A 27825-nucleotide genomic window follows, 5' to 3' on the forward strand; every position below is an offset into this window, starting at 1 on the left:
TGTTCTGCCAGGAGCTGGCTGCCTGGCACCCCGGTCCCACCTCTGCTTCTCACCCTTGCATACCTCCTCCCAGAAGACTCACCTCTGACAGGAGGCCCGTTAACCAGGCTTTCCCCACAGAGGAACAGTGGTGTGTACAGGCTGTCAGGCGCAAGAGAGAGAGAGAGAGAGGAGGAGATGCTCCGTTAGCACTAGGTGAGAAAAACATCTCTAAAATAATGCTCTGAGAGCAGTACTTCCCTCTATTCCTCTCCATCTCTCTTCCTCTAACAAGGAATGCTTGTAATTGCAAATACTGAATATTTTTGCTGATTAATATTTTAGATTAGCTCTTTTGTCCAGGAGGCAATTTTATCTCTAGCATTACCAAAATGGAGTTTTTTATTGCTCTCGATTAACAACATCCCTGTGATGTATTTGTTTATTTGCATGCCAGCTCACTCTTTCGCTGTTCCTCTCTTCCTTCATTCCCCTCTCTCTCTCTCTCTCTCTCTCTCTCTCTCTGTACTGCTGCAGAGGAGCAAGAGTCATCTAATGTGAAATGTTCTCAGTCTTTAGTACAGAGTGAACTGAATGAGTCTTAATTAGCTTTTAAAAATGCATTGTAGATAAAACCACATTAATCCTCTGACCTTCAGCTCGTACAAAAACATTGTGTTAATTGTCCTGAAAAATAGATAATTCCATTGTTACAAACTCAGAGGTCTTGCTTAAACAAACATAATTGTCAGACACAAGGGTCCGGCATAGTCACACTTCAAAACATTTTACAAGAATCTATCCAGTGCTACTCTGGATAAAGAAGGAGCTGCGTCTCCAAATCCCCGTGAAGGGCTTTGCTGAGCCTCAAAGGACACAAGCCTTTGCCAGGCTCTCCCAAAGCTCCTGGTGGCTGGGATGCATCGGCTCGGAGTGGCCGAGCCTGTAATCTGACTGAGAAAGGGGACCCTCTCTGTTAAAGCTTTGGTGCCCAGCCCTACTTGAAAATGAATAAACAGAGATTGGTGTTTTCAGGTACTCATGGTTTGCTTGCAGAGTGTTTCCTGATGGTCACATTTTCAGAGTCTCAACAGTCTGGAGTTTCTCTGCTCCTTCTTGTATCAGCTTTCCTAAAAATTCATGATGTTCACACGCAGCCTTTGTCTTTAAGTTTGATTGCTGCAAACTCCTTTCCCACTTTGTTTTGGTTCTCACAACAAATAACATAGGTAATAAATGAGCTTATAAAGCAATGAAAATGTCAGCCTGGATCATCACACCATTTCCTAACTAAAGCTCTGCTCAGCTGTCATTGATGATCTCACCTTCCTGTTATTGCTGCATAATTTCCAATAATAACAGTAATAAAAATACCTAGGTCTTGTGCAGCATTTTTTGATAGTAAATCTTAGAACCACTTTAGAAGGATAGTTAGTGCCTTCTCCTCCACTTTCCACATAGGGAAATTCAGGTATAGACATGTCACCCATGCCAGTTGTCCATGGAGCTTATAACATATATCTTCTGAACACCAAACCAGTGCTAGCTGGATTAAATATCCCAAACTTTTATACACTTTCATTATTTCCCTAAAGAAAAACCAGGGACATCGATCAATACAAATGATGTTTAGGAAGAAATGGTTTTGCTTAGAAATGTAAGGCCTAATCAGCTTGACAGGTGTTCACGAATCCCTAGGCTCTGACCCTCAATGACAAATGTTTTAAGGGTGTCAAACCCAGGTACACGCCTGAGCAGTTCTGCTTAGCAGAGATAAAACAAGTCAAGGTCTTGGTGTGCAGATCTACTCACCCCAGAACAGGGAGCATAATCTGACTTACATTTTGTTGTGTTGGTACGTGCATATGCCCAACAGAGCATCGAAGCCCTTACTAAGGACCAATGCAGCCCCTATCTAAATCAGGGAGCTAGGTTGCAGTAGTTGTACATCCAATGTTGTGGATGCGTCTGTCATAGAATCATAGAATCATTTAGGTTGGAAAAGACCTTTAAGATCATTGAGTCCACCTAGCACCGCTAAATCCCACTAAACCATGTCCCTAAGTGCCACATCTTCATGTTTTTTAAATACCTCCAGGGATGGGGACTCAACCACTTCCCTGGGCAGCCTGGTCCAGCTCCTGACTACCCTTTCAGTGAAGAAATTTTACCTAATATCCAATCTAAACCTCCCCTGGCACAACTTGAGGCCATTTCCTCTTGTCCTATCACTTGTTACTTGGGAGAAGAGACCGACCCCCACCTCACCTCCTTTCAGGTAGTTGTAGAGAGCAATAAGGTCTCCCCTCAGCCTCCTCTTCTCCAGGGTGAAGAATCCCAGCTCCCTCAGCCGCTTCTCATAAGACTTGTTCTCTAGACCTTTCACCAGCTTTGTTGCCCTTCTCTGGACATGCTCCAGCATCTCAATGTCCTTCTTGTAGTGAGGGGCCCAAAACTGAACAGTGTTCGAGGTGCAGCCTCACCAGTGCCGAGTACAGGGGGACGATCACTTCCCTGGTCCTGCTGGCCACACTATTTCTAATACAATCCAGGATGCCATTGGCCCTCTTGGCCACCTGGGCACACTGCTGGCTCATATACAGCCAGCTGTCAACCATCACTCCCAGGTCCTTTTCCGCCAGGCAGCTCTCCAGCCACTCTTCCCCCAGCCTGTAGCGTTGCATAGGGTTGTTGTGACCCAAGTGCAGGACCCGGCACTGAGCCTTGTTGAACCTCATACAGTTGGCCTCAGCCCATCAATCCAGCCTGTCCAGGTCCCTCTGTAGGGCCTTCCTACCCTCCAGCAGATCAACACTCCCCCCCAACTTGGTGTCATCTGCAAACTTACTGAGGGTGCACTCGATCCCTCATCCAGATCATTGATAAAGATATGATTATGATAAAGATATATCTATGACGCATGATACCGTGTCATATGTTTCACACCAGGAAGTGTTAGCAGAGGAGGGGAGTGGTGATGTCTCTCTACCTACCAAAGTAAATCTTTGCCTCCTGAATAGGAAAAGCCTCTGGGGGTTTAAAGTTACAAACACTGAGGTATATTTTAATGATGTCACTGTAACAATCAAACGAACTTGCTCTGCAGTCATGAAAAAATAAATTAAAAGTTAATCTTAGATGTAAAAATTGAAAACATTACTTTATGACTGCCACAGAACCAGGTTAATCAGGTTATTCTTGCTACCCTGTCATCCAATGAGATCATGTAGCTGGGGGGGGGGGAAGTCTATGTTTAATCATGCTTTGGAGGAGGGGTGTTATAGTACTAGCTAGGCAGAGCAGAGTGGAGGTGATCAGGCAAGAGCAAACAAGACCTACCAGCTCCCAGTCATTTTTGCATGGGTTGACCACAGATGCATTTTCATCAACTGTACTTTCTTTGCTTTAAAGGCCAGTCTTTGTAATTTGCAAAAAAGGAATGATTTAATAGGAAATGGAGGGAAAAGACCATTTTATACACCAACAGTGTGTTCTTTGTTATTGTGCTCTATACAGACAGGAAGACAAATTCCTCTGATCATTTTTAAATTCCTGGTCTGAACAACAACAAAAAATCCATTTAATTTTGTGACTTCCTTGGCTCAACCATTACCCTTTCAGTCTTGATATTAATCCATTACATTACATTACGAGAACAACTACTGACACCTGGTGGCCAATTATCTTTTTCTTTCATTTTATATGCCTAGGGTTTTTTGTTGTTTGCTTTCCAATGTGGCTGTTTAAAGAGTTTGCTGATGAAATGATGAACCTATTACTTATTTCCCAATGTTCCTTATCCTATTGCTTTCATGGCTAAAAAGATGTTAGAATGTTATCCAAATGCGGCACCATTCTCAGAAGAAATATTTTGGAACGACAGTACTTTCAACACTGCCAGAAAAGTAAAAATGAATTAAAATATACCTTGTGACATAAGTTTATACTTAGAAAAAAACCCATGCTTGGCATACTCACTGATCTAGAGGAGTAGATGCACAGCACACTGCCTGAAATGCTTTGCATTGATCCATCTGCAATGGATTGAATGCTTCATCTGGGATCCAAATGTTGATTGCAGATTTTTTCTGATGAGCAAATGGGTTGTGCTTGCACACATTTGTAGGAAGACATCTCTGTTTTCTCTCAAGAGCAGGGTTTGAAACTCCTCACTCTGCCCTGCCCACTCCCAGGAGTGTATTTCCAGCTAGGAAATAACTGAAGTGCTGACAGCTTTCAGCAGCCCAGCTTGGGCACTGCCATGTGTCTCATGTTCCCTAATGTGACAGATGTCACATGACAGATGTCAGGAGATGGGAGGGCGATGAGTGCTTTCAGAAGAACCTCGAGGTCAGATCTGCAAGGGCCAGTGAGGTGTAGAAGCTCTCTCAATTTAGGCTGCTCACAAGGGCAAAATGGAGTTGTGAAGCCAGACCAAGAGAGCCTAAGGTATTTTGAAAGTGGCTAGTCACATACAGAAAACAAAACACGTTTATTCATGAATTTTCTTGTGGCTTATTAGACAAAGTATGAGGAAAAGCTAAAAACTGCAGTGGTGAGGAACTGGGGTGCACATATACGTGCTATTGTGCATTTTGGATTGGCCAGGCTTGTTTTCAGAGTGGCTGCTACAACATGTAGATGGTAGGAGTTTTGAGGGGTAAAACCCTATCTGACTGTTTCGTTGCCTAATTTTTTTTTTTTTTTTATGAAAGAAAGACACTGTAGTGGGTTGACCCTGGCCAGCAGCTAAATACCCAAACAGCCGCTCGCTCATTCCCCACCCACCAATGGGACGGGGGAGAGAAGAGGAAAAGCAAAAGTGAGAAAACTCGTGGGTTGAGACAAAGACAGCTTAATAAGTCAAAGAAAAAGGAAAAAAAACCAAGTGTTGCAATGGCAATCGCTCACTACCTCCCACAAGCAGACCAACGCCCAGCCAGCCTGAGCAATGGCCACCCTTCCCCCTGTTCTTCCTCTACCCTCAGTTTTTATTGCTGAGCGTGACATTATATGGTATGGAATATCCTTTTGGTGAATTTGGGTCAGCTGTCCCAGCTGTGTGTCCTCTTCCTTGCTTGGTGCGGGCAGGCAGAGCGGGAAAAAGAGCAAGCCTTGATGCTGTGCAAGCACTGTTCAGCAATAGCTAAAACACTGGTGTATTAACAATGTTTGAGCCACAAATCCAAAACATAGCACCATACAGGCCGATATGAAGAAAATTAACTCCATCCGAGCCAGATTCAGTACAGGAACCTATAATTCATGTTTATTTGCAGCTAGCTTTAGAGACATTAGGAGGAGAGACAAATGTAAAAATTAAGTAACAGAAATAATAAGCAATGAGTTGCCTAGTGATTCCTCATGCAGACAAATGAATGTATAAGAGCAATAATTAAGGGAGCACGGTGTGTCATGAGTTGAGAGCAAATTTAGGAACAAATCATGTTAAAGCACAGACACAAAAAAAAGGAAGATTAAGTTATGGACCTTAGAACTGTGTGATCCTTCTCTAGGGTATTACTTATCAATATTCTTTTGATAGCTTTCTCTGCTAGACTGTTCATCGTCTTGTACATTTCTGCAGGGGCCATGGCTTGGCTTGCTGTGTGTTTGTACAACCCTTTTAGCAAAGACCCTGGGTCTGGTCTCATCTTAACTATGATTTCAATTGGTAATATCATTATATGAATCAATGTCCATACACCAAAGCCTATAAAAAACATCTAGTTTTCCCAGCTGGCTGACTGGAGCTTCAGGTTTCATCTCCTATACTACAGGCTGATTCATTCCTGACTAATACCTTGCTCATGACACTATTATGCATGTCAGGCCCATCCTGATTTTTTCTTTCCTACTCCTCCTCTCCTGGATCCTATTCATAACTCACCTGCTGTTTTCTGAAAGTTTTGCATTAGTAGAGGCTTCTGCTTTCAGACACAAGCTATGCACCCAGCCCTCAGTACTGGTTGTATTTACTAACCCAGAGAAATGCTGGATTAGGATTCCTGCACAGTTACCAGCAGGTGATGTTATTCACTCTTCTTTCTCTGACACAAACAGGGTTTAATGGCATCTTTTGACTTTGATAACAATTTCCTGTTTGTGGGGCTTTGTACAACAAAATCACAGAAAGTGGAGATGGAAATGACCTACTAGGTCATCTAATCCTTCCCTCTGGCAATGCAGGATAATTCCTTACAGAATATCTTCAAATGCTTTATCCAGTTTAGTTTTAAATGTCTGAAGTAACTAGGCCTCCATCAATTCCCACAGAAGATTATTCTACAACCTAATGGATCTCACAGTTAAGAAGTATTTCATTCCAGTCTGCCTGAATTTTCCCTTGCTTAATTTTATCACATTACTCATAATTATGTTATCTTGTGACACCCAAATATAGTCTTTCTAACCTCAGGGCCCAATTCCCTACTGCCTCATGTGTTATATTGCCACTTACATTTACATCTGGAAAGTAGCTTTAAAACTGACAAGGAGAATGGCAAATTGAGGTTGATATTTTTTCATACAGCCATGAAATTATAAACCTTGCAACAGGCAACACAGACCATGGTGACACATCACCTGTGTACAAGACACTGGAGAAACTGGAACTTGCATGTCGATATGGTGTCCAAACTGGAGAAAGAACAGAAAAAAGTCACTCAAGTTATTTACAAATTAGGGATATTCTTCACAGAGTGGAATCAAGTATTCTATTCATCTCTTCAGAAAGAGGTGACTTTGTTATTGTGGATACTAAGTGGCCTCACAGAAAAAAAAGATTCAGGCTACTATAGCTCCCTTTAATCTAGTAGGAAGAGTTTAACAAGAATGAATGACTGGGAGCTGAAGCTAACTGAATCCAGACTGAAAATGAGGTACATGTTCTTAACACTAAGAGTGATAAACTACCACAGCATAGGGTGGATATTGCTTTCCCTGATGTCTGCAGAAGATGATTGTTTACCTAATGGAAGAAACACATCACCTGAAAACATGCCTAGTTGAAATATAGGAGTCTCTGACAACAAAGTGTCAGACTAGATAACCTGATGGTGTGTTCTAGCCTTGAACATTATAAAGGTATATCCTCCGAGACACACATAAGCTAAAAGAGAATGCAGTGGAGAGTCAGTGCAGGAATGCAGCTGGAGATAACTATCTTGCAGGTTCATTGGAAAAAGAGAAATTCCTTTCTGCATTATTTTTATAAGCCTTTATAAGCTGAACACATGACTGGTAGTCATCCTCTAAGTATTCAGACATCCATGGAAAATAGGAAAGTCTGCTTTTCTAATTGATATTTCCAGAAATCATCAAGAGACGGATATGGCTATCTAGGAAAAATCAAATTGTATCATCTCCCCAAACAGATAAAAACAGAAGAATAAAAACGGGGTCACAGTGAGGGACAAGACAGAAAATCCAGCAGAGCAGAGATGCAAACACAGCAGAAAAGCAATTCCCATGGCCTCCATGTGACTGGCTGTTAAGGGAGTCTACTCCTGAAACAAGACAAAAGGCAGCTCAAATATGTCCTACACTGAAAGTTTCAAAGCACTAAGTGGACTTTGAATTCTATGCTCCGTTGTCAGCAGTGATTGACAACATGATTTCAAAGAGATCTAGGTGCCTAAAGATGTAGCATGGCACCTTGTGGGATTTACAAGCATGTCAAAATAGGCCAGGCACATAACTCCCATTGATTTTCTGTGAGAACTGAACTCCTAAACACCTCTACCACTTTGAAAAAAGTACAGAGTCTGCAAGGTCACTGTGGTGTTTCAGAAAATATTGTCCCTTATTGCCTGTTTAAAGAGTTCTTCAGCTGGGAATGGTAACGTTACTTATACCAAGACTAAACCAAACACTTATGCCCTTCCAGGACATGGTTAGGGTTCAGTGTTCAAGAGCTAGAAATAAGGTGAAATGCAAAGACATAAAGAGTTAGAAACAAGTTTTTCCTGCTTTCCCCTTGTCTCTCCCTCACCTCACAGTAACAACTGGCTCAACATAAGACTGACTCTCCCTTGCAATTGATGTGGCAACTCTGAGGTGGAAGACTGACCTCCTCTTTCATTTAGTATGAATCAACTTTAGAGGAAACTCTGTCTCCCTTCCCTTCCTTGCCCACCTCTATGTGTTGTGCAAAGAAAGCTCTAGAAGAGACGGTGAATATTGACTCTGAGGTGCCTGCTCCGTCCATGAAATGTTAGCAGCAGATGAATAAGCTTTAAGCACCTTTCAGTGACCCCTTTGCTAACTATTGTGAGTTGAACACTTTCAAGACTATGCTGAGTATTGCTCAGCCCAGACCTGTTTCTTTGTGTTTGTTCTTTTCCATCTTTGACTGCACAAAGCAGGGAGTGATGTGAGAAAGGCAAATGGTGAATGATGGTGGTAAGATCTGGTTGGCAAAGAATTAGAAATGTCAAGCCTTTAATAAATACAGAGAAAAGGAAGGAGGCTTCAGCTTGTACTACAAACTCACTTTTTGATGAGTTGTCAAGAGAATCTTCCTTGAGCAAAGTATGGGAGTCATCTTAGTGTCTGACAGGCAATCTCTTCTGATGCTGCATTGTCAGTCTTGTAAAGAACTTTTTGGGGAAATGTGATACTAGAAATAATCAAGCTTGAAAGTGGTACATATTCAATCTAAAGTCCACACAGGTAACTGAATAATCAGTTTGCTTTTGGACTTTCAGATATGTAGAATGAAGTATCTGTGCTGTGCAAGCAGCTGGGTGGCATACCTTTAATTGAAGAATCTAATTTATTACATCAACCCTGTTTATGTTGGTCTGGGGATTAATGTAATGTTTATTTTTCCAGTCACATCCAGAAATAACAGGATTAGAATATGCCTGTGCCTCAAACAACACAAAGTTAATCTTTTTAATGAAGGGAAACAGCTCTGTGCCTTCAAAATAAGATGTACATCTGAGTCAGCAGGCCTAATATTTAGGATAATTATTCTATGTGAAACATCCATGCACAGACACATCAGCCAGGTCGCAATGACATACCTACGCAGTGTTATCTATTTTCTGCTGTCACTCAATGAACAAGTTGAAGGCTTCACCCACAGCTAAATAAAGTCAGTAAGAATCTTCAGAGTTTGGCATTAGGCTGATTTTCTTTCTTTTCTTTTGCTTTACACTTAAAAAGAAAAGGTAAATTTTCCTTTGACCTTGAAATGAAGTTTTAAAAGTTTTTACTAAGTTTTAATGAACAGATATTTGATAAAGACTTTCATGTCACTTATTTGAAAGTATACGTCAGTCCCTTGGATGCCTTTCCCCTAGAAAGGTTCATAGATCAGAGCTATTCCTGACTTATAATAGGGCATCCTTTACGCTTCACTCTTAGTTACAATTGTTTAACCTTTCAGTAAATGTTCCCAATGGCCATGCTTGTTTTTCAAGTAGCAGAGCCAACTTTGTGGCTTTGCTCTATGTAACTCCAAGAGACTAAGTCAGATGAAGTATTATTGAATGATTAGGATAATAGAATGGGCAGATGTTCTTAAGCGGAAGAGCCATACATAGCTGTGGTTATAAGTGCATTGATTTTTAGCTTGAGTGCAGTAGGTTCTCCATGAGGTTGCTTTCTCATAGATTTTGCTTCACTTATGAGAGTGTAATTAGAGTACTGTGTCACTTATAAGGATGAACGGATGGACATTACATTATTCAAGATCTCCCTTTTCACAGAGTGAGAATGCTGACTGCGTCTATGTTCAGAAGTTTGAAAAATATCTTCATCCTAGTGATAAAGTCTACAAAAGCCATCTGCACATCCATCTATCCAACAAAAAGAAATTGAAATATGTTGAGAAGTATAGAAAGAGATATCACAAGCACGCATAGCACACATATACTTAACAAAGCCTATTCTGACTGTAAAAAAAAAATCCTCTTTTGAATCATTCAAAAAGTATTGGTGCTAAGCTTTCTTAAGAAAAATGCAGAGTATATCCCCCATGCTGTTTCAAGAAAAGGCAAAAAATGCTGAAGAAAATTTTCAGCTGTTATATTATCTACACTAATTCAAATGACAGTTTATTCCAGGAAAAGATCCGATTCTTAAATTTTGGGAATTAATGTTATTACCTGCATGTGCTACACAAAAAGCATTACCTTTTCCCTAAATGACTGCAGCTTGTGTAATTAACTGCACTTACAGCTTCCTGTGTGTGGATGACTGTGATTTCACATTGTGCTCCAGAGTTTTGCTTTTTTAAACCACTCCTGATGAATGCAGAAGGCAATGGAACATGTTTCCACCTGCTCTGCAGTGGGGCAGACTGAAGCCTTTTCAGCAATTACAAAGTAGAAAGGAGAAATCACTAATTAGTGGAACCATGAATCACTGGTACAGTTGAAATTGGCCATTCCCGAAGTGCAGGCTGTTTCTTACTACAAGTGTAGCTGAATCACTTGTTTGCTCACATCCCTCTCTACTTGCTTTATTTTTCACTCTATTGAGTGAACTTTTTAAATGATCTTGGGAAATCTGTTTGAGGTAACATTTAGTATTTCAGCCACACTCTTTGCCACACAGCTTTCTAGAAAGCTCTGTGGGCTTTAAGCTACTACCTGCCTCTGATGCTGTGCTGCTCAGGGCTTGCAGGGACTCGGTGGCTGCACAGAATATGGAGCTCCTTTGTAAATGGTGACAGACATAGTGGTGCGAGGAGACAGTGCAGTGCGGAAGCAACACACGCAAGGGCTAGTGATCAGAAGGGACTTGGAGACACCAAAGAAATTAAGAAATTATCAAAAAGCCTGCTACTGTGAGTGGGGAGGAAATGGAGATGATGGTGAGGAGAGACAGCATGCTTCACAGACAGTGGGAGGAAGGGCTTGAATATTTTTCCTGCTTCAGTGGAAAATGATCTGTCAAAATTTTAGACGACTGTCACCAATTTTCTATTGTAATCAACAACAGAAGAATGTTAGTTAGTTAGTTAGTTAGTTAGTTAGCTAGTTTTTCATAGTCCTAAATCCTTCAAACCCCTTTATATCCCACATTGGTTATCAGTACCTCTTGAGAATTGTTTGTTATAGTCCAGTCTCATGTTGCTTGAGGAAACTTGATTTTACCTTACAGAAGCTCCACTTCCTCCCATTTTCAGCCAGCAATAGTAACGTCATCTGCAGTTTCCCTTCACTTTGTGTCCTACAGCCTGGAGAGATTTAAATGCAAAACCTGCAGTCTGGGACTCAAGGCTTCCTGGCCTCTGCCAATAAATTTCCCTGTTATTCCCAAGTTATTCTCAAAGGAAGCTAGTTAAACTCTGGTCAGGGAGTTCATTGCTGTCACTGAATGCATCAGGGAACAGCTCTGAAGCAGCAGTAGTGCAATACCTTACTTTTCCTTGTGCGCATCTTCAACCTCGCCAGTACAGTGAGATGCCTTTCTTATGCTCACCAAGAAATGATATTTTGGAAAGGCAAGAGGAGTTTTTGTCAGTAGTTGTCACAGAGCATATGGCAATATCATGCTCAGTGATTAAGACGGGGAACAAAATCAAGTGTTGGTCCAAACACAGAATTTTCCATGTGGGAGAAATGTTGGTATTTCTGAACAGCTCTTTTTTGCCAATGTCACATCTGAGGGTTTTGGGAAAATATGTTAAAAAATGAATCTTACATTAGTATGAACGGTTTTGATAGAGCCTTCCTAGATTTTAAGCCCATTGAAAAGAAGAAACAATATTGTTTTAATTCCCTGTAATATGAAATTTTTAAAATCTTAATTGTAAAATGGAGACATTACAATAGAAAGTGTAAGCACTCTGATAAAATGCCCCTATATGTGGGCATCTGCTGTTTCAGAAGTGACTGAAATTGAAGTAAACAATACTCCCAAAAGCTTTGAGATGTGGTAAGATGACAATTACTTCATTAATGCCATGTAATTAGTGTAAAATTATCAAAAACAGTATAAATTAAAAAGCAACTGAATAACAAATTCTTAAAGACAGTTCAGAATTGAACACTTCTTAGAATGTTGGAATATTAGCCTAAATAAATACTATTTTGTGCAAATAAGTTTTAAGAACTCCAAGTAAATGAAAAAAGAAATGCTAGACCACAGTATATTTCAATAGGAGGTTTGAAAATGCTTGTTTAATTACTATATGTTCAATAGCAGTTCAGTTTTCGTAATGCTCAGCTATCTGGGGTATCTTGCTCTTTTACCACTGTAAATCACATTAACTGCAAATCTTGCTACTTAATAAATTGTTTTTAAATTCTGGTACATCTGCAGACTGTACTGAGACTGGTCTCTAGGCGACTTTAATTATGTTTTTCATTCACATGATGGAAATTCTCAGCCATCACATGCCACCTGCTGTCATTTTTATTTCCACTCTTGTGAGTTCTTGCTCAGGGCAGCAAAGGGAACATTAGCTGTCGTACTTGTAAGGTGCATTGTCTTAAAAGCTCTGCTGTTGAATTGCATTTGCAAAGCCAGAACCAAGTTCCCAGAGCATGCTCTCAATTGTGCTCTGGTCAGTGATAAGATCCAGAAGACTTTTTTTTCTGGATAGCCAGCACAATTTTGACTTCAAGACATTGGAATATATAATTTCCATTTTCAACACAATTCTCTCTGATTTTTGAAGTTTCTGTTCATTTTTCTGCCCTCTTTTTCCTCTCCTGTTTTTAATTACAAAACAAATTGAATACCAAAGTCAAGATAAATGGTAAGAGCCAAGCAATGACGCAAGATTTCTGCAAGTCTTATTAGATACGTTCTTCTTTGAATAAGCTGGTAGAGCTATGGTCACATTGTGTGAGGCATCTTCGTCACACAACTTATTTTCTGTGGACCTATGTAGATCATTAGCCAATCAGTGGGGTTTGATTCTAGTACGTGATCATCAGCTAAAAGATAGAGAAGGTAGATGGTCAGTGCTAGCTGAGGTTTAGGATGAGAATTCCTCCTTTAGCAACTGCTTAACATTTTAAATTTCTCTTTAGTTTTTGATTCAGTGAATCATGTCTTTCAGAGGCATGTAGTAATTCCCCAGGGCCTTGGTTCTTAGTCCAGATCAGCCAGTACAGAGGAATCCTTGCATCCTTAGCATCTTTAACATAAGCTATCGGGTTACGCAATGTTTGATTAGGGTATTATTTACCATTCAGTTCAGACACTGCGGTTGCCAACTGATGCTGAAATTCATTTCTGTTTGTAAATTTGATATTACTGTCATGTTCTTTGGTAAGCTTCCAAAGAGAAGTGTTGTTTTAGATACAACATACAAAAGAATGCCTCCAATAGCAAAAGTGGGTTTAGGCAGCTATTTTAAACAGTGCATCATTAGTAGAGCCATCAATATATAGTCTCTGAAATATTCATTTATCTGAATAACATTTTTAAGATTTTTTTATATGCTTTTATATATTTGAGTGAGACATTTCTAGGAAGAAAAAGCACAGAGAAGCCTTTCAAGAGAATACAATTTGAGACCCATTTATTTCCCAGAACTTTTTTTATATATAAAAATTTTAGGTTGTATGGAGCTGCTGAAGATCTGCTGTTCTCAAATGTACAATGTACACTGTATTATAAATCTATTGCTAAAAAAGGTGTAAAAGTTTTGTGAACCCCAGATCTAGAATTCACTTCAGAGCAATGTTTGAAATATTCCATTTTGGAAGTTTGTTTAAACTCAAACAACCACACTCTGTACTAGAGCACTGGGGCATCCTTGTCTAATCGCTTATTACCAACCTCCTGGGGACTCACTGGCATAAAAGGCACTATATAAGCTTAGAGGGATTTTTTTTTTCTTGCCCCATGTGTAGTTCAGATGTCATTTGCAGTTACAGTGTACTGCTAGTTTACTTCAAAAGAATGCTGATCGAGGCCTGAGGAAAAGATCGAGCTACGTGCTAAAAAGAGGCGAAAGAATAAAGTACTGCTTTGCTGTTCTACTGAGATACGCCTGTGCTGGCTGCCAAATGCTCAGTGTGCTGCTGCGGCCAAGAAGGCCAATAGGATGCTGGGTTGCATCAAAAAGGGCATCACCAGCAGAGATAAAGAAGTCATTATCATATTATATATATCTACTCAGCGCTTGTCAGGCCACAGCTGGAATACTGTGTACAGTTCTGGTCCCCGTTATATAAAAAATATGTGGACAGGCTGGAGGGGGTCCAGAGAAGGGCCACCAAGATGATCAAGGGTCTGGGAAGCCTGCCGTATGAGGATAGGCTGAGAGAGCTGGGTTTGTTCAGCCTTGAGAAAAGGAGGCTTAGAGGTGATCTCATCACCATGTACCAGTACTTAAGGGGGAGCTACAAAGAAGATGGAGATTCCCTTTTTACAAGGAGTCACATGGTGAGGACAAGGGGCAATGGGTACAAGTTACTCCCAGGGAGATTCCGGTTGGACACGAGAGGTAAATTTTCCGCAATGAGAACAGTCAATCATTGGAATAATCTCCCCAGGGAAGAGGTCGACTCTACTACGCTGAACACGTTTAAGACTCAGCTGGACATGGTGCTGGGCCACCTCGTCTAGACTGTGCTAGAAAGGTTGGACCAGATGATCCTTGAGGTCCCTTTCAACCTGGTATTCTATGATTCTATGATTCCTAGTTTAAATTCAAAATTGATCCTTTTAGCCTGGCCAGATAAGAACAAAGTCAGATCATGTTTGTTTAAATATTTGGTGGTTTTTAATAAAATAATTTAGAAATATTGTACTTTAATCTTTTTTAAGAGTCAGTAAAAGAAAAACCTGTTCATTCACCTGGGAAGAGGGGAGCTTGTACAACCATGCTTGCTTTTTGAGAATACAGACCAGAATACAACTGTCTTCAAATATCTCCTGAGAATAACTGTAAAAAGAAAAGGGTGCTTCACAGCCCTCCACAGCTGACAAATTAATTTATTTGCTATGGTGCTCAGCCTGTTAAAGCCTGTTGCAGGTGCTTTCAAAAAAGCCTATGGCTAGGGTTGTCAGATGTATCCAAAAACTTTGGATTGCTCAGTATTTGAGTGGTTTACATAAGCCCCTTAAGAAGACCTGAATATCAAATGTATCCTCAACAACTTCGGAAAAATTGACTGCTTCAGATTGGGCACCAGATTACCAAAAGCATGAGAGTTTGAAGCCTTATCTCCTATAGTAAGTCTGCTAAAGGTTGGGTGTTGTTTTTTTTTTTTATTATTGCTTTACATTGCTGTAGAAGTGGGGCTTTTCTTGAAAATAAAATGCATTCCCTGTTGTTGGATATCAAATAGTTCTGTCACCAATACCAAGGACAGTCACAGTGCTTTTGACTGTACTACTGGTCAAGGCTATTAGAGCACCCAGACTGATGTTCATGTGTTATATGGGTCCTAATGAAGTTACATGGCTTCCAAGAACTGTAGGCATCATTCTCATGTCACACACTTGGCTTTCATGTTGCCAGACTTCAGATGTAAAGTTTTAAAGAGGAAATAGCCTAAAGCTCTGGAGATTATACTTCCTAGGCTGATTGGCAAAGATGTATTTAGGATAATGTTCATATGTTGCCTAACACTGGTGTTTGAAAAAAAGTTAATTTCTTCTGGAAATTCCTCTTCTTAACTAACCTGAAAAACCAGACCCACCAAAAGGCCAGAGAGCTTGTTGTTGTTGTTTTTAAGAAAAAGACATAATGACTATAAAAACCTGATGTAATATAAGCTGTGTTAGCTAACTACACTCCCATAGTTTAAAAGTTAAACCCTAGACCTGTACAAAACAAAAATGAATGAGGCAAAATGCTCATTGACTTAAATTACAATAATATAACTCATTGTTCAATTCATTTTTGTTATTATTTTCCTTTGAGTTGTTTAGTTACATGCTATTTGTGCCTTACAGCAGGTAACTACATTTAGGGACTTCAGAAGTCCTGATCAGTTTTCCCTCCTTCTGTGACACCTACCAATTGTTCAGTTCTTTGCAATTAGGTCATTTATTTCATTCAAGTGTGAGGTGCCTAGATGTAAATGCTATATACCTTCAAAGGAACACCTATGGTTCAAGGTCCTACAAAACCTCCTCTGGACAATTTTCTGTAAATCGTTCCAGTGTAGTTGCATAAGTATGGCTTTAGAAAACAAACTTTAGGCACCTTGGCCTGAAAACAATAGCCTAAGTGTAAAAGTATTTACATTTTCATATCAACATGTGCTATTGGAATCAGCTATTGGTAATTTTTCTGCTCTTAAAAAACAAACAAACAAAAAAAAACCAAAACAAAATACCCAAAAAACCACCAAATTATAAGATTTTCTTACTGGAAAAAATGTCCAGGTATTTACTCAGAATTTACCATATGTTATGTATTTCAGATGATGGAAAAACCCATTGATTCTTTTAACATAAATTAAGGCTCTAAAATATATTAAAGTATGTTGTCCTAATAAATGATGACTTATATAAAAAAAAAGGAAAGAAAGAACTTGAGGGCTTTATTTAGATCCAGTCTGTTATTGTAAATGATGCTGCCAATTTATTTATTTTTTTATAACCTCCAGCAACAGAAGATTATTGTGATAAATGATTCATATCACTGCAATATACACCTTTTAAAATTTCCATATCTGGCAACTAATAGGCGCTTCTTGAAGGCTTCAATAGGCTCCTTAGCCAGATAACGTGGCTGAAAGCTGCCTCATGATTAATTTCATCTAAATGTGGTAATTATCATACTTTGAAGTAATGCCTGCAAAACATGCTTTCACAGAGAGTTAGTGGAAGCAGAGGATTAACCTAGAAACATTTCAGTTCAGAGCAGCATATCACCCAAATAGGAATGTATTTTCCTCTGAATTCTTAAAGACTTTTTATTAGACTACTTGGCAGTCATTTGCATTACCTTATCTGAGATCAGCTTCTTCACAGCCATTTAGAGAGCAACAGAAACTGAAGCAACTTTGTATTATTATCAGTAATGGGATAGTCTTGGTTTCACAAGCTACTTATTTTGGCAGCTTCTACCCTGAAGTATTTCTTGTATTAGTGTTTAAGAGCACAACTAATTTATCATTCATATATGTTGTGGATATAAGCTTTATCCTGCCTATATTCTAGGCACACTATAGATTATTAGAGACAATGTTCATTTCCTCATGGGCACCCAGAGGAGTAACTTCTACCACTACTCTACACATTTCTTTGCTTCCTGTCTCACAGGACCTCCATGAACCATTTCTTAGTTGTACAGGTAAGACTAGTGAAAAAGGCACGTAAGGCCTCAAGTACGGTTATAAAAATGGCCAATTTTTGTACCCAGATAAAAGCGCTGAGGTTGAATGGCACCAAGAATTATAATGGAGAGAGAAGTTATCACTGTGTATTTCTACCTACTTACATCTACTTAGTAATCTTCTCTCAGCCATCAGAAAAAAGTCCTACAAAAAAGTGGCACAAAAATGTCACCTTAACTGAAGATGAGATCGAACAGCTTAGTTGAGTCTCTCTGGTAGGCTGCCTGGCCATGTCTTATTTTGATATAGCCAAGTTATTTTAACTTTATTTAAATCAACCAGGGACAGATTTTGCCTACTCTTACACGGTCAATATGTAGGACTGACTGAATTTCTTCAGGTTCATGAGCTATTCCATGTTGGCTCAGTTTTGGTAAGAGTCATATGTGTGCTCTTTTTCACAAACATGAAAGAAATGCATTAGCTTGAACTTTAATTGAACATTGGGAAAAGTCTGGGAAGCAGGAATCTTTCCTCCAGGATGAACTGGAGGGATGCCTTGGATTCTCTCTTCTCTTTAGCTGTAAATCTTCTTTTTGTTTTGGCATGTGGGAAATATGTGACAGCTGGAGTTTTGGCTAGGTGTTACGTGGAGCCTTCCAAACTAGGCCTCAATTGTATAGTTGTCAACAATTGTAGGAAGATAATGCCTTTCATTACATGTCTCTATTCTTGGGCTCCTAGCACATCTTTCCTTGCATTTCTGCAACCTGACAACATGTACATGGTGAGCAATCATGGCTCAGCTAGTACATGTAAGCTACGGTAATTCAATCACATGTTGAATCTCACACATTACAATATTGAAATTAAACAAAAATGTTCATGTTCACACAGGTTTTGTTGCATTTACACTTAAGGTTAAATTAGCGCAACTGTACCATGAAACAGAAGTGAACTGATTCACTGCATCATTCAAATGCACTTTGCAGCAAATAAGTTGTTTCACCTCTAAAGCACACAGTGCAATTTGCTATCTACCTGTATCCTTCCTAGCTATGTTTTTATGCATACGTGTTTTTTTATCTTACAGATAAAAAAGAAGCTGCTGTGTCCAAAGAACTCAAAAGTAAGAAACTACTGTGCCATAGGTTACGGTCTCTTTTGTATGTCGTGTAGTTTCAAACAGCATGTTTCAATAATCCAAAATAATAGCTATGGAATTGTTGAAAATGCAAAAAGAAAGTAGCTACACCATTTATAATTGAAAAATGACGTGTTTAGACTTCAGCTGCCTCCTACTGTCTAAATCCATTCTCATCCCACTTCTAATTCCACACTCCTTGTTGTGACTGACAGTTTTGCCTTCCCCTCTTTTCTATCACTGTCTTCATAACCAAATGTTTCATGGGGAAGAAAATGTCAAATGAGGTCTCAGCTGAATGTGCTCTCAGTGGCAGCAATTTTGGTAAATGGGCTAAGACTGAGAGGCCAACATGCTGAGGACCACCAAATTTATCTTCACAAATGCAAAACAAGGGCCCTTCCTATCTAGTTACCTCAGATTCAGGCATAGATTTCTGAGGCAGAAGAGAGTTAGGGGCTGGGCTCTTCTGCATAAATAGCTGAAAAATGCTCTGAGAATGTGGTATTGTTAACAAGGGAACTCTTATACCTTCCTTTTCTACAAATTTGCAAGCATCAATGCCTCAAGACAGTAAGGATAATAAGACAATTTCACTGGGAAGACTTCATCTGTTCTGAAAGTACAGTATATAAGAAAAATTAGGAAAGCTATGGGGCTTTGAAATCTTATTCAAATTCATGATTAAAGAATGCACGGACTCCCATCTCCATATATGATCTTTCCAGACCTTTATGGCAGAAGAATCCCTTGCCATCCTCAGTTTTGCAGGAATTTATTAAAAGATTTCTTTTGGCAATCAAGAAAAGCTTATACATTGGTTTCCTACTCAAATTTTGCAGAAACATTGAACAAAAGGTTCAATGGAGCTACTCTACAAGTAATGTCTTGGTAATGAAACAACTGCCTGTTTGCAAGCAGGTCTTAAAGGATCTATTGATTTGGGCATATGATTCCTCTCATGGGAGAACTCCCCAGCAGCTGTCACGGCAAAACTTCCCAGCTCCATTGCATGAGTGAAATTTGCAGGGTGAAATTTTCAGACGAAACTTGTTCATATAAAGACGCAAAGTCATTAGCACTGAAATAATTTGTGAATTACAAACTAAAAAGCATATACTTTCAAAAGAAAGTTTAAAACATTTGGCACTTTTGTTTCAATGCTACTGAAGAGTTAAATAAAAAAAATAAATTACAGAAGGTTTTGGTCAAAAATATCCTTCATTTTAAATTCTTTCCTCAATTAAAATTATTTTAGTTGCTCAGAAATGAAATATTTCAAATTAAAATAAAAACCTTCATTGAACAAAAAGAATCCTAGCTTTATGTGTTTTCACAGATGTTACAAACAAAAAGTAAAAAAAACCCTTGCTGGCCAGCAAGCCCAAGCTGAGAGCTCAGAAGGGAATAAATGTAGGAGTCCTGCAGTTTTGTATGTATGTTGGATCTCCTGCTTCTTCTGCAAGAACAGGCGCTCAGGAAAGTAAAACTAAGTAAATTCTTCTTCAAGGTCTTCTACATATTTCCCTGAAGGAGGGGTGAGCACCCCAAGTAATTACAATGCTGTGATAATAACTAAGTTAGGATATAATTATCTGCTGCAGACTTTTAAATAGATGGAAACAAAACAATCCCACACATGCAAACTATATTTTGTTTTCATTCTGTTTCACAAGACAATCTATCTGATGCATCTTTTATGAACTTTTCAAAAGACTGGAGGGGAAGAACTCAAAATTACATTCCTGATTTAGCCATATTCTTTTTCTTTGTAATAACACAGTGACAGATGTGAAGGATTAGCTAACATTTTTTTTGGCATTCTGTAATTCAGATTGTGATTAAAATTATTAATTGTTTCCTCTCACAATATGGAAATGTGAATTTTAAGTTAGAGGATTTTCTAGTTGATATAAAAAATCCATTATGAAAGTGGGTGGAGTTTAGCTTATGGATATTTGTTAAGTTACTGTGGTTTAAGTACAGTCTGTTTTAATAGTTCCTGAGGATAAAAACGATTAACTAAGCACCAGTAACAAGTAAATAAATCCAGTAGGCTACTTAAGTTCATCTATCAAGGGCTGATGTTCTCCAAGTCTGCTTGGGGATGCACATACCTTTCAGCATTTGGACCTTCATTCTGCAAGGAAATGTCCTACCTCAGCAAAGAGAGGATTGTGCAAACATTTCAACGAAAAGACCAAGAACAGGACTACGGTTAAGCAGCCTGAAAGGGCCTGTTTCTCTGCTAGGAGAACCCAGCAGTTGCTCTTTCAAGTGCAGGATCAAACATGAAGTTGTTCTCCTAATGCTCCTCCATTCCTCAGGCTGGAGAGAGATTCATGGTGTGGTCGTGTCTGCAAATGTACTTTGCAGAAGTAGCCCAATTTCACCTTTTCTCATCAGGGAGAGATTCAAATTAGGGGAAAGGATGTCATCCTCAATAGCTGTGGGATCCCAAGAAGCACCACTACTGAATTCACAGCAGTGAATTCTCTCCAGCTGCTATAGGCTGATTCAGGACCTTCTGCTCTCATTGCTGCAAGATCAAATGTGGAGGCTCCCAGCCTACAGCTGCTGCCTGAGCGACGAGGCCATGCCCCAACCCCTAGATACGTGCTTTGCTCTGCTTTGCCAGTAGATATTGAATTACTGGACAGAAAAAGCTAGAAGAAGTGATTCAGTGTCTAACAGCAAGAGTTTACTAGCCCTTTGGCGGCTATTTTTTGTTGATGCCTTTGAGTTTATTGAAGGCAACTCAGCTCTTTCTCTTTGGGCAATCTCTTTGTCTAACTCTTCATTGAAAAAAATGCTACAGGCTGCACCTCATTGGAAGCCTTTCATCAGATTTCTGGGTTTTTTTAAGATATGATGCTTTGTAGTAATTTGTTTAATTTGTTCTCTTTTTTTAAGGGTCAGCTAAAGCTTCTGCAGCCACACCAGCCACCAAAAAAGCAGCAGCACCAGGTAAAGGAATAAAATGTTCACATCCAGTGTATTTCTTGTATTCTTGAACCAGTTCGTTGCATCATAGCACCATCTGCTGGATTATACAAAAGCCAGTGGTTTGGGGTTTTCTGTCTGTTTGTTCTGAATTATTGTGATAATTTGTATGTGAAATCTTTGTTAAGAACACCAGCATTTGCATTGATCTCTAACATTATGGTTGCTTGTCCTCTCATGGCCATATTGGGCCATTCTGCAGGGCTTGAGACCAAAAAATCAATCTGAATCTAAAGACTGATTTAAAAAGCAGTATTTACAGAAATGACTTTCCATGTGAGGCTGTATTTGAGCCCTTCAAGAAGGGGATCCAATTTTCCAAACTGCTGGTCTTACAGTAGGTTTTACAAAAATTGATCTCTTAGACAATGATAAATATGCTCTGAAAAGACAAGCAAACTTTTTTAAACAAAATAGTGACACAAATTCATATCTGAATTCAGATTGGATTGTAAAAATCCACAAACTTTTATTAATTTCTGATCTGTTCTGCTTCACAGCCGTCTTCAAAAATGCCACATCACATTTCTGCTTAATTTAATAAAACCCAATACAATGAATAACAATTAAATATTCAGGACATTTGTAGTTTTACTACATTTTAAATTAACTAACAAAACAAAATGGGAATTTGCATGTGAAAATGTGATCAATATAAAAAACATAATATTATTCTACTCTAAAGTAGGGTGGCCGATCCTGCACCAGGGTCTGTGCTGCTGAGCTGTACCTGGTGCTGGCATCACGGGAGTGGCCAGCCCACTCCCTCTGCTGCTTCTTGCCTCCAGCTGATCCCACTATATGTGGCTATTTGGATCTATGTGGATCTGGGATCTTTTTCTTTTCTTTTTTTTTTTTTTCTTTAGGATTGTTCTCTAGTTGTCTTTCTCTAATTCAGACCTTTTCGGTGGTCTATCTCGGAGACCACCTCCTCCAAATAAGGGAATAATAACTTGCATCAGTAAAGGAGATTGGGAATTGGTCAAGGGTCAGTGCAAGCCAGGAACCTCTTCAGTTGCTGCAAGCACGAAAGGACTTGCAGCCTGGAATTGCAGTCGATATAAACGAGCATAGGGCATATTGTATAGCTGTACAATGTACTGTGTAAAGCTGGCCTAAGAAGTGCCATTTTCCAACTGATGCTCCCAGTCCCTGCCTGCTATGTTTGTTTGGCGCCGTGTTCAGTTGTGCTAACACAACTGGGAGAACAGTGTAAACCACACCATTGCCATGGCTTAGAGCTAAAAACTGTCCTAGAAATGTATGTGTGTGGCAGGGTGTTCAGTCTGGATCATTTCAGTAAGTCTGGCTCCACAAACATTTATATCCGTGTAACTGATAATTTCTTAAAACAGCTTTGTTGCCAAAGTGTGTTGTATAGCTAGACCCTTAGATGTCTCGGCAGTACACTGCAGAAATCGTTATGTTAGAACCATATGCTTATAATTAATTCATTCCATGTGCTTGCATCCAATATTTGTGTTCATTTTTGAAAAATATTCCAATGAGTCTGCTTGTTGGCAAGAATGGTGATGACAGTAATCTGCTTAAGATAAAGAAAAGGGGAAAAATTAGCATGGCTTCTTATGGAAAAATAAAATGAGATTGTCTGTTCTGACACATTTTTAAATACCTAGTTTGCCTTAAAAGTGATAAAAAGCAGTAGATTTGACTTCTACATTTTTGTTTCCCCTCCCCAAATGGCACTGTTCTCTGAAAATTAATTTACCCCCAGAATAACTCACCATAGCAAAATATTAAATATGCTTGTTTGGCAACATCGTAACTAGACTGCTGCCTATTAGTACAGTAAATTAAATACATTATCCAATTTCATATTTCATTTTCTTTCACATATTTTGTTACATCTCAACCTGTACCCCGGAATGCCTAAAGCTGAAGGTTTAGTCCTATTAACAGACTGAACAGACTGAGAGCACAGCTGGTCATCTTCCAGTGCTTCTATATCACATATGTTCCTGGTCTTAATGTCACTGGTGAAGAAAGCCCTGCCTAATACACTGTGCACTATTTTTATCTCCATATATTTATACAGAGAAAGCAAAGAAAGTGAATGTGGAATTTGGAAGTCTATGAGAGCTTCTGCGTCTGGAAAATGATGGCTTCTCTAGGAAACCAGCCTCAATGAATATGTTACTTGATTTTCAAAGTGGATATTTTCAGATGCAGTGTTTTCTCTAACTGGAAAAAATTACCTCTCTGGCACCCATCTGAAGCTGGGATGGGGAGCATAGTATTTGGCTTTAAAGCAGAATAGTTTCATAGGTATATGCAAGTGATGCTATCCTGAAGGGAGAAACCAGAGTTGAAGATATTTCATGACACTAGTCTTCTTCAGTTACACCATCTAATGATGTCCCCATCCCAAACCCCACTGCCATTTCCTCTTCTTTCACCACGGTGCATTGCCTCCCCAGCTGTGCCAGTAGCACAGGTCTGAGAGTGACCTAGCCTTAGAAAATATCTGTCTATTGTTTTTCCCTGAGGAGGGGCACAGGTTTCTTTCACAGAATTTCTTCAGGTATTCCATGTGTGCTGGGCCCAGCGTGCTCTCTGGAGGGTTTCTCAGAGCCGCGGGTGTGGGTGCTGAGCACCTGCCTCATCCTGCCATCCTCTGGCAGGACATGCGGCTGGGAGGGAAACCTCCCCCTTTGCCCCTGTCCCCGGGAAGACCTCCCACACCATGCCACGTATCGCACTCTGCAGCTATCGCTAGCTCTCTGCTGGGTCAGCAGTCCAGGTGTCAGCGGTGGGGCACTGACACATCACACCTCAGCTTGGTAAGTTTGCTGGGTCTGTTTTGGCACCATGAGGAAAGCAAGCGCATGGCGGTGCAGGGCAGGGAAGGAAGTACAGGCTCAAACCATGCAGGGAGTGTTTGCAACCAAATTAACAGAAGGGTGACTGGCTTCCCCTCCAGGCAGCAAGGAACCTCGGTGCTACTGAGCCCCGCCTGCTCCCTTAGCTAGGGTCAGGGATGGGAACTGCGGATGAGGTTTGTGAGTCCTCTCATGGGATAACCTCACATTATACACAACACTCCTGAACCTTCTTTAGGCACCAGTGATAGTGCTTTCCCTTGATGTTTCACTTGATTTAAAAATCAGGTCTAGCTCTTTTCAACATTGTAAAAATTAAATCCTAATTGCAGCTTAGAATTTCCCTGGAATGGTCTTGCAATTTTTAATTTAATTTTACAGTATGTTTAACAGATTTTGTACTGTCACTTAACTGCCTAATTACTGATTTTTAATGCCTAATTTTCCCATCTTCCTCTCCACACACATGCAAAAAAAAAAAAAAATCTTATTCATTACTCCCTTTAGGTTCATAATAAAAAGTCTTTTTGACCACCCTTTGAAAATCAGTGAAATTTAGTTTAGACCCAGAAAGAACAAAATAAGTATGACAGACAAATAGCCAATTTTAGGTGCTCATTAGAAGGGGTAATGGCATTAAACTGAAAGAGGGTAGATTTAGATTAGATATAAGGAACAAATTCTTCACTATGAGGGTCGTGAGGAACAGGTTTCATAGAGAAGTTGTGGACGCCCCATCCCTGGAAGCGTTCAAGGCCAAGTTGGATGGGGCTTTGAGCAACCTGATCTAGTGGAAGGTGGCCCTGCCCATGGCAGAGGGGTTGGAGCCAGATGATCTCTAAGGTCCCTTCCAACCCAAACCATTCTGTTTCTATGATTCTATGATGTCAGCTACATCCAATCTCTCAAACTGACTCTGTCAGTTGTGCTAGAATTATTAATATTTTATTATACTTCTGATTTTTCCACTGTTGGTAAGAAGCAGAAAGAAAAAAAAAAAAAAAGGACATTCTATAGGAATTTCATGAGGTAAGTACAGAATATTAGAACGCAGGCTATACTGAAAAACCTGGTCAGAGGATCAGTTTAAGAGGTTCAGATCAGTCTGCCTAATGCAGGAAGAACTGTTCTACTGGTGATGGGAAGTATTTGCTTAAAAGACAAATTATTTTAATTGTTGCTTCAAGGTGAACAACAGCAATTAAAATGGCATCAGTGAAGAATCTTTGTACTTGCCATACGGTATAATCAGTGCTATTCTACTTAAAAGGAAAGAAATAACACAAAAAACAAGTTTGTGGGACAACAGGTATACTTTAAAATGGAGGAAAGGTTTGTTAAGGAGCTGGGCTTGTTGGTTGTCTTTTAATGATCACCTATAGGGGAGAATTAGGTAGAAAGGATGCTAAAACCATGTAAATGTTACAAAAGATAGATAAAATTCATCACAACTATTGAATAATTTACCAACACAGTGGAACAGGCAAAATTATCATGGATTCTTTTTCAGGTTTCTCACAGTCAGGTAGTTCTCTTGAGTCACGCATCAGGGATGTATTTTACTCACAACACCACACCCCCTCCATCATCCATCCACCTACTTATTCTCTTATGTGGATATATCGCCCAAGACAAGAGACATCAAAAACCAGTGTAAATCATATGTTACACACCCCCAGTGTAAGTACTTTTGGAAAGAGGAAAAGGAGAGGAACAGTGTTTCTTTCTCTCTCACCATACGTGAACATGGCCCTAGTAGAGCTTGCCATCCTGCAATCTCTTCAGGATCTTATGTCTGAGTGCCTCTGTGTGCCCTGAAATTTCTCTTTATAAGCTGCCAGTGCCCCTGGTTTGCATCTCTGCATGTATTTCTGTAGTACTGGTGTTACCCAGAATATTCTTCTTGTAGCTGGCACACTTTGTTCAGTTTTCTAGTCCCTGATGTTAACCCTCTCAGAGTTTTTCATAACATAAGCACAGCCATTCTCAGGGTTTATTTTCTGGGTTTACAGTTTAACTCTTCAGGGACAAATGATAGAGGTAGCTTATTGCATGCATAAGGATAGGCTTTGCAGTTTATTTCCAGACAAAATAAATCTTCACTCAGGTAGTAGGTGAATATGCAGTGGTAAACAAAATAATGAAACCCTACCTATATAAATCCTGCAGCTCAGGGTCCTTGGGTTTAAGTTCAGGATCATTCTATAGTCCTTTTGAATCACAGAGGCTTTCCTTTCAGTCCAGGTTATCATAATTCTTCCTTTCTCCAACCTTAACTCTTTGAGTAGTTAAATGTCATATCTTCTCTGACTTATTCAGTTTCTTTCTGGTTTTAAAGGGAGAGATATAGGCTTGCCTATCTTTGCACAGTAAGTGGAAATTCTCTGACCTCAATCCCCAGCAACCTGTAGAAGGGTAGGAGAAACTGGGTCTTGGTCCTCGCTTGTTTGTCCCAGAGAGATTCCACTAGGCTTAGTGAAGCCTCGCAGCTGACTGCTCCTGGTCTGTCAGGAATGCACTATACCTTCAGCAGCTAAAACCTTGCTGCTGTTGCAGTAGTCCACCACTCAGCCACTTCTTAATATCTGCAGGAATCTATTATGTGGATGGAGACAAATTCCACAAATCACCCCACTGACATTTTCATTCCAATTCAAGCCAGAGAAATTACTGCAGACTAGGAGGTCTTAAATTGTCCACAGGATTATGTAAGCTGGATCATTATCTATCTCTGAACGGGAAAGGAAAAATGAATTCTTGACTTATGTCACAATATACACCCTCAAAGGGGAAGAATTTTCCAATGTTAGAAGATTTTACTTTACAACCTTGAACCCTTTACATACAGGATTTATTTAAATGGAGCATGAAATAACTTATTTAACACTAAGCTTTCTAACCTGAAATCCAGTTTTTATTCACCAATTTTAAAAATCTTTTTGAGTAAATGGCCTAGAGTTCAGGATATTTTTGCTATTTTTGCTAGGATGTCGAAATGCCCAGTCTCGTAGCCTGGCATACTACTGTTGCATTTATACCTTCCTTAGAGTATCCTCTGTTTCAGGATCGTATAGTGTCAAAATAATTTCCTATACTTCCTTTCACATCATAGTGAACTGTGAAGACACTTGTACTAAAAATGCAGCCTTGCTTCTTTTGTTATTACCAGCTATTATTAAATGCCACAGTCCAGTCTATGCAATGCAGCGAAGTACTGTTGTATTACTAACAAAAAATGTCATTACTTTAAGAGCAAGGCAGGGGGAGCAAGTTAACTACAAAAAAGAAATTATTCAATACATGAAAGTAACAATAATGAGAATAAGAGAGGGTCAAAATTCAAAATTAAATGCTATTTAAATACAAATCAGAGCTAAAAGGATTATTTAAGTGTTCACTCTTTATGGAAAAGCTATTTTAAAGTGTTTTGTTCTGAGGCTGGCAATCTTTCATAGCCCTGAAGTTGTTTCATGATTTAAGTGCACTTTTGGCAAGAATTGGGCCCAATTTCAGCAAAGCACTTAACATATCTTTAGCTCTATCTTGAGTCAGCAAAGCACTTAAGCGCATGCTTAAGCTTTGTTGAATCCAGACTATCACATGCACTATGTATATGACTACCTTCCCAGGCATTAGTCTTTGGGAAGTGGTA

At 39.5% G+C, this 27825-nt stretch overlaps 1 protein-coding gene across 6 annotated transcripts in view; it reads left to right on the forward strand.

Moving 5' to 3' along the window:
* TRDN (triadin) overlaps window positions 1-27825 on the forward strand; it is a 232158-nt gene that overhangs the window by 114597 nt on the left and 89736 nt on the right. For all 6 annotated transcript variants that reach the window (XM_082307271.1, XM_082307272.1, XM_082307270.1 and 3 more), the window contains 2 exons: window positions 18280-18315; window positions 21244-21297. In XM_082307271.1, the coding sequence (XP_082163397.1) occupies window positions 18280-18315; window positions 21244-21297 (90 nt within the window). The remainder of the gene's footprint in view (window positions 1-18279; window positions 18316-21243; window positions 21298-27825) is intronic.

This window comes from Platalea leucorodia, assembly GCF_965183815.1.
Source record: "Platalea leucorodia genome assembly, chromosome: 3".
Taxonomy (NCBI): Eukaryota; Metazoa; Chordata; class Aves; order Pelecaniformes; family Threskiornithidae; genus Platalea; species Platalea leucorodia.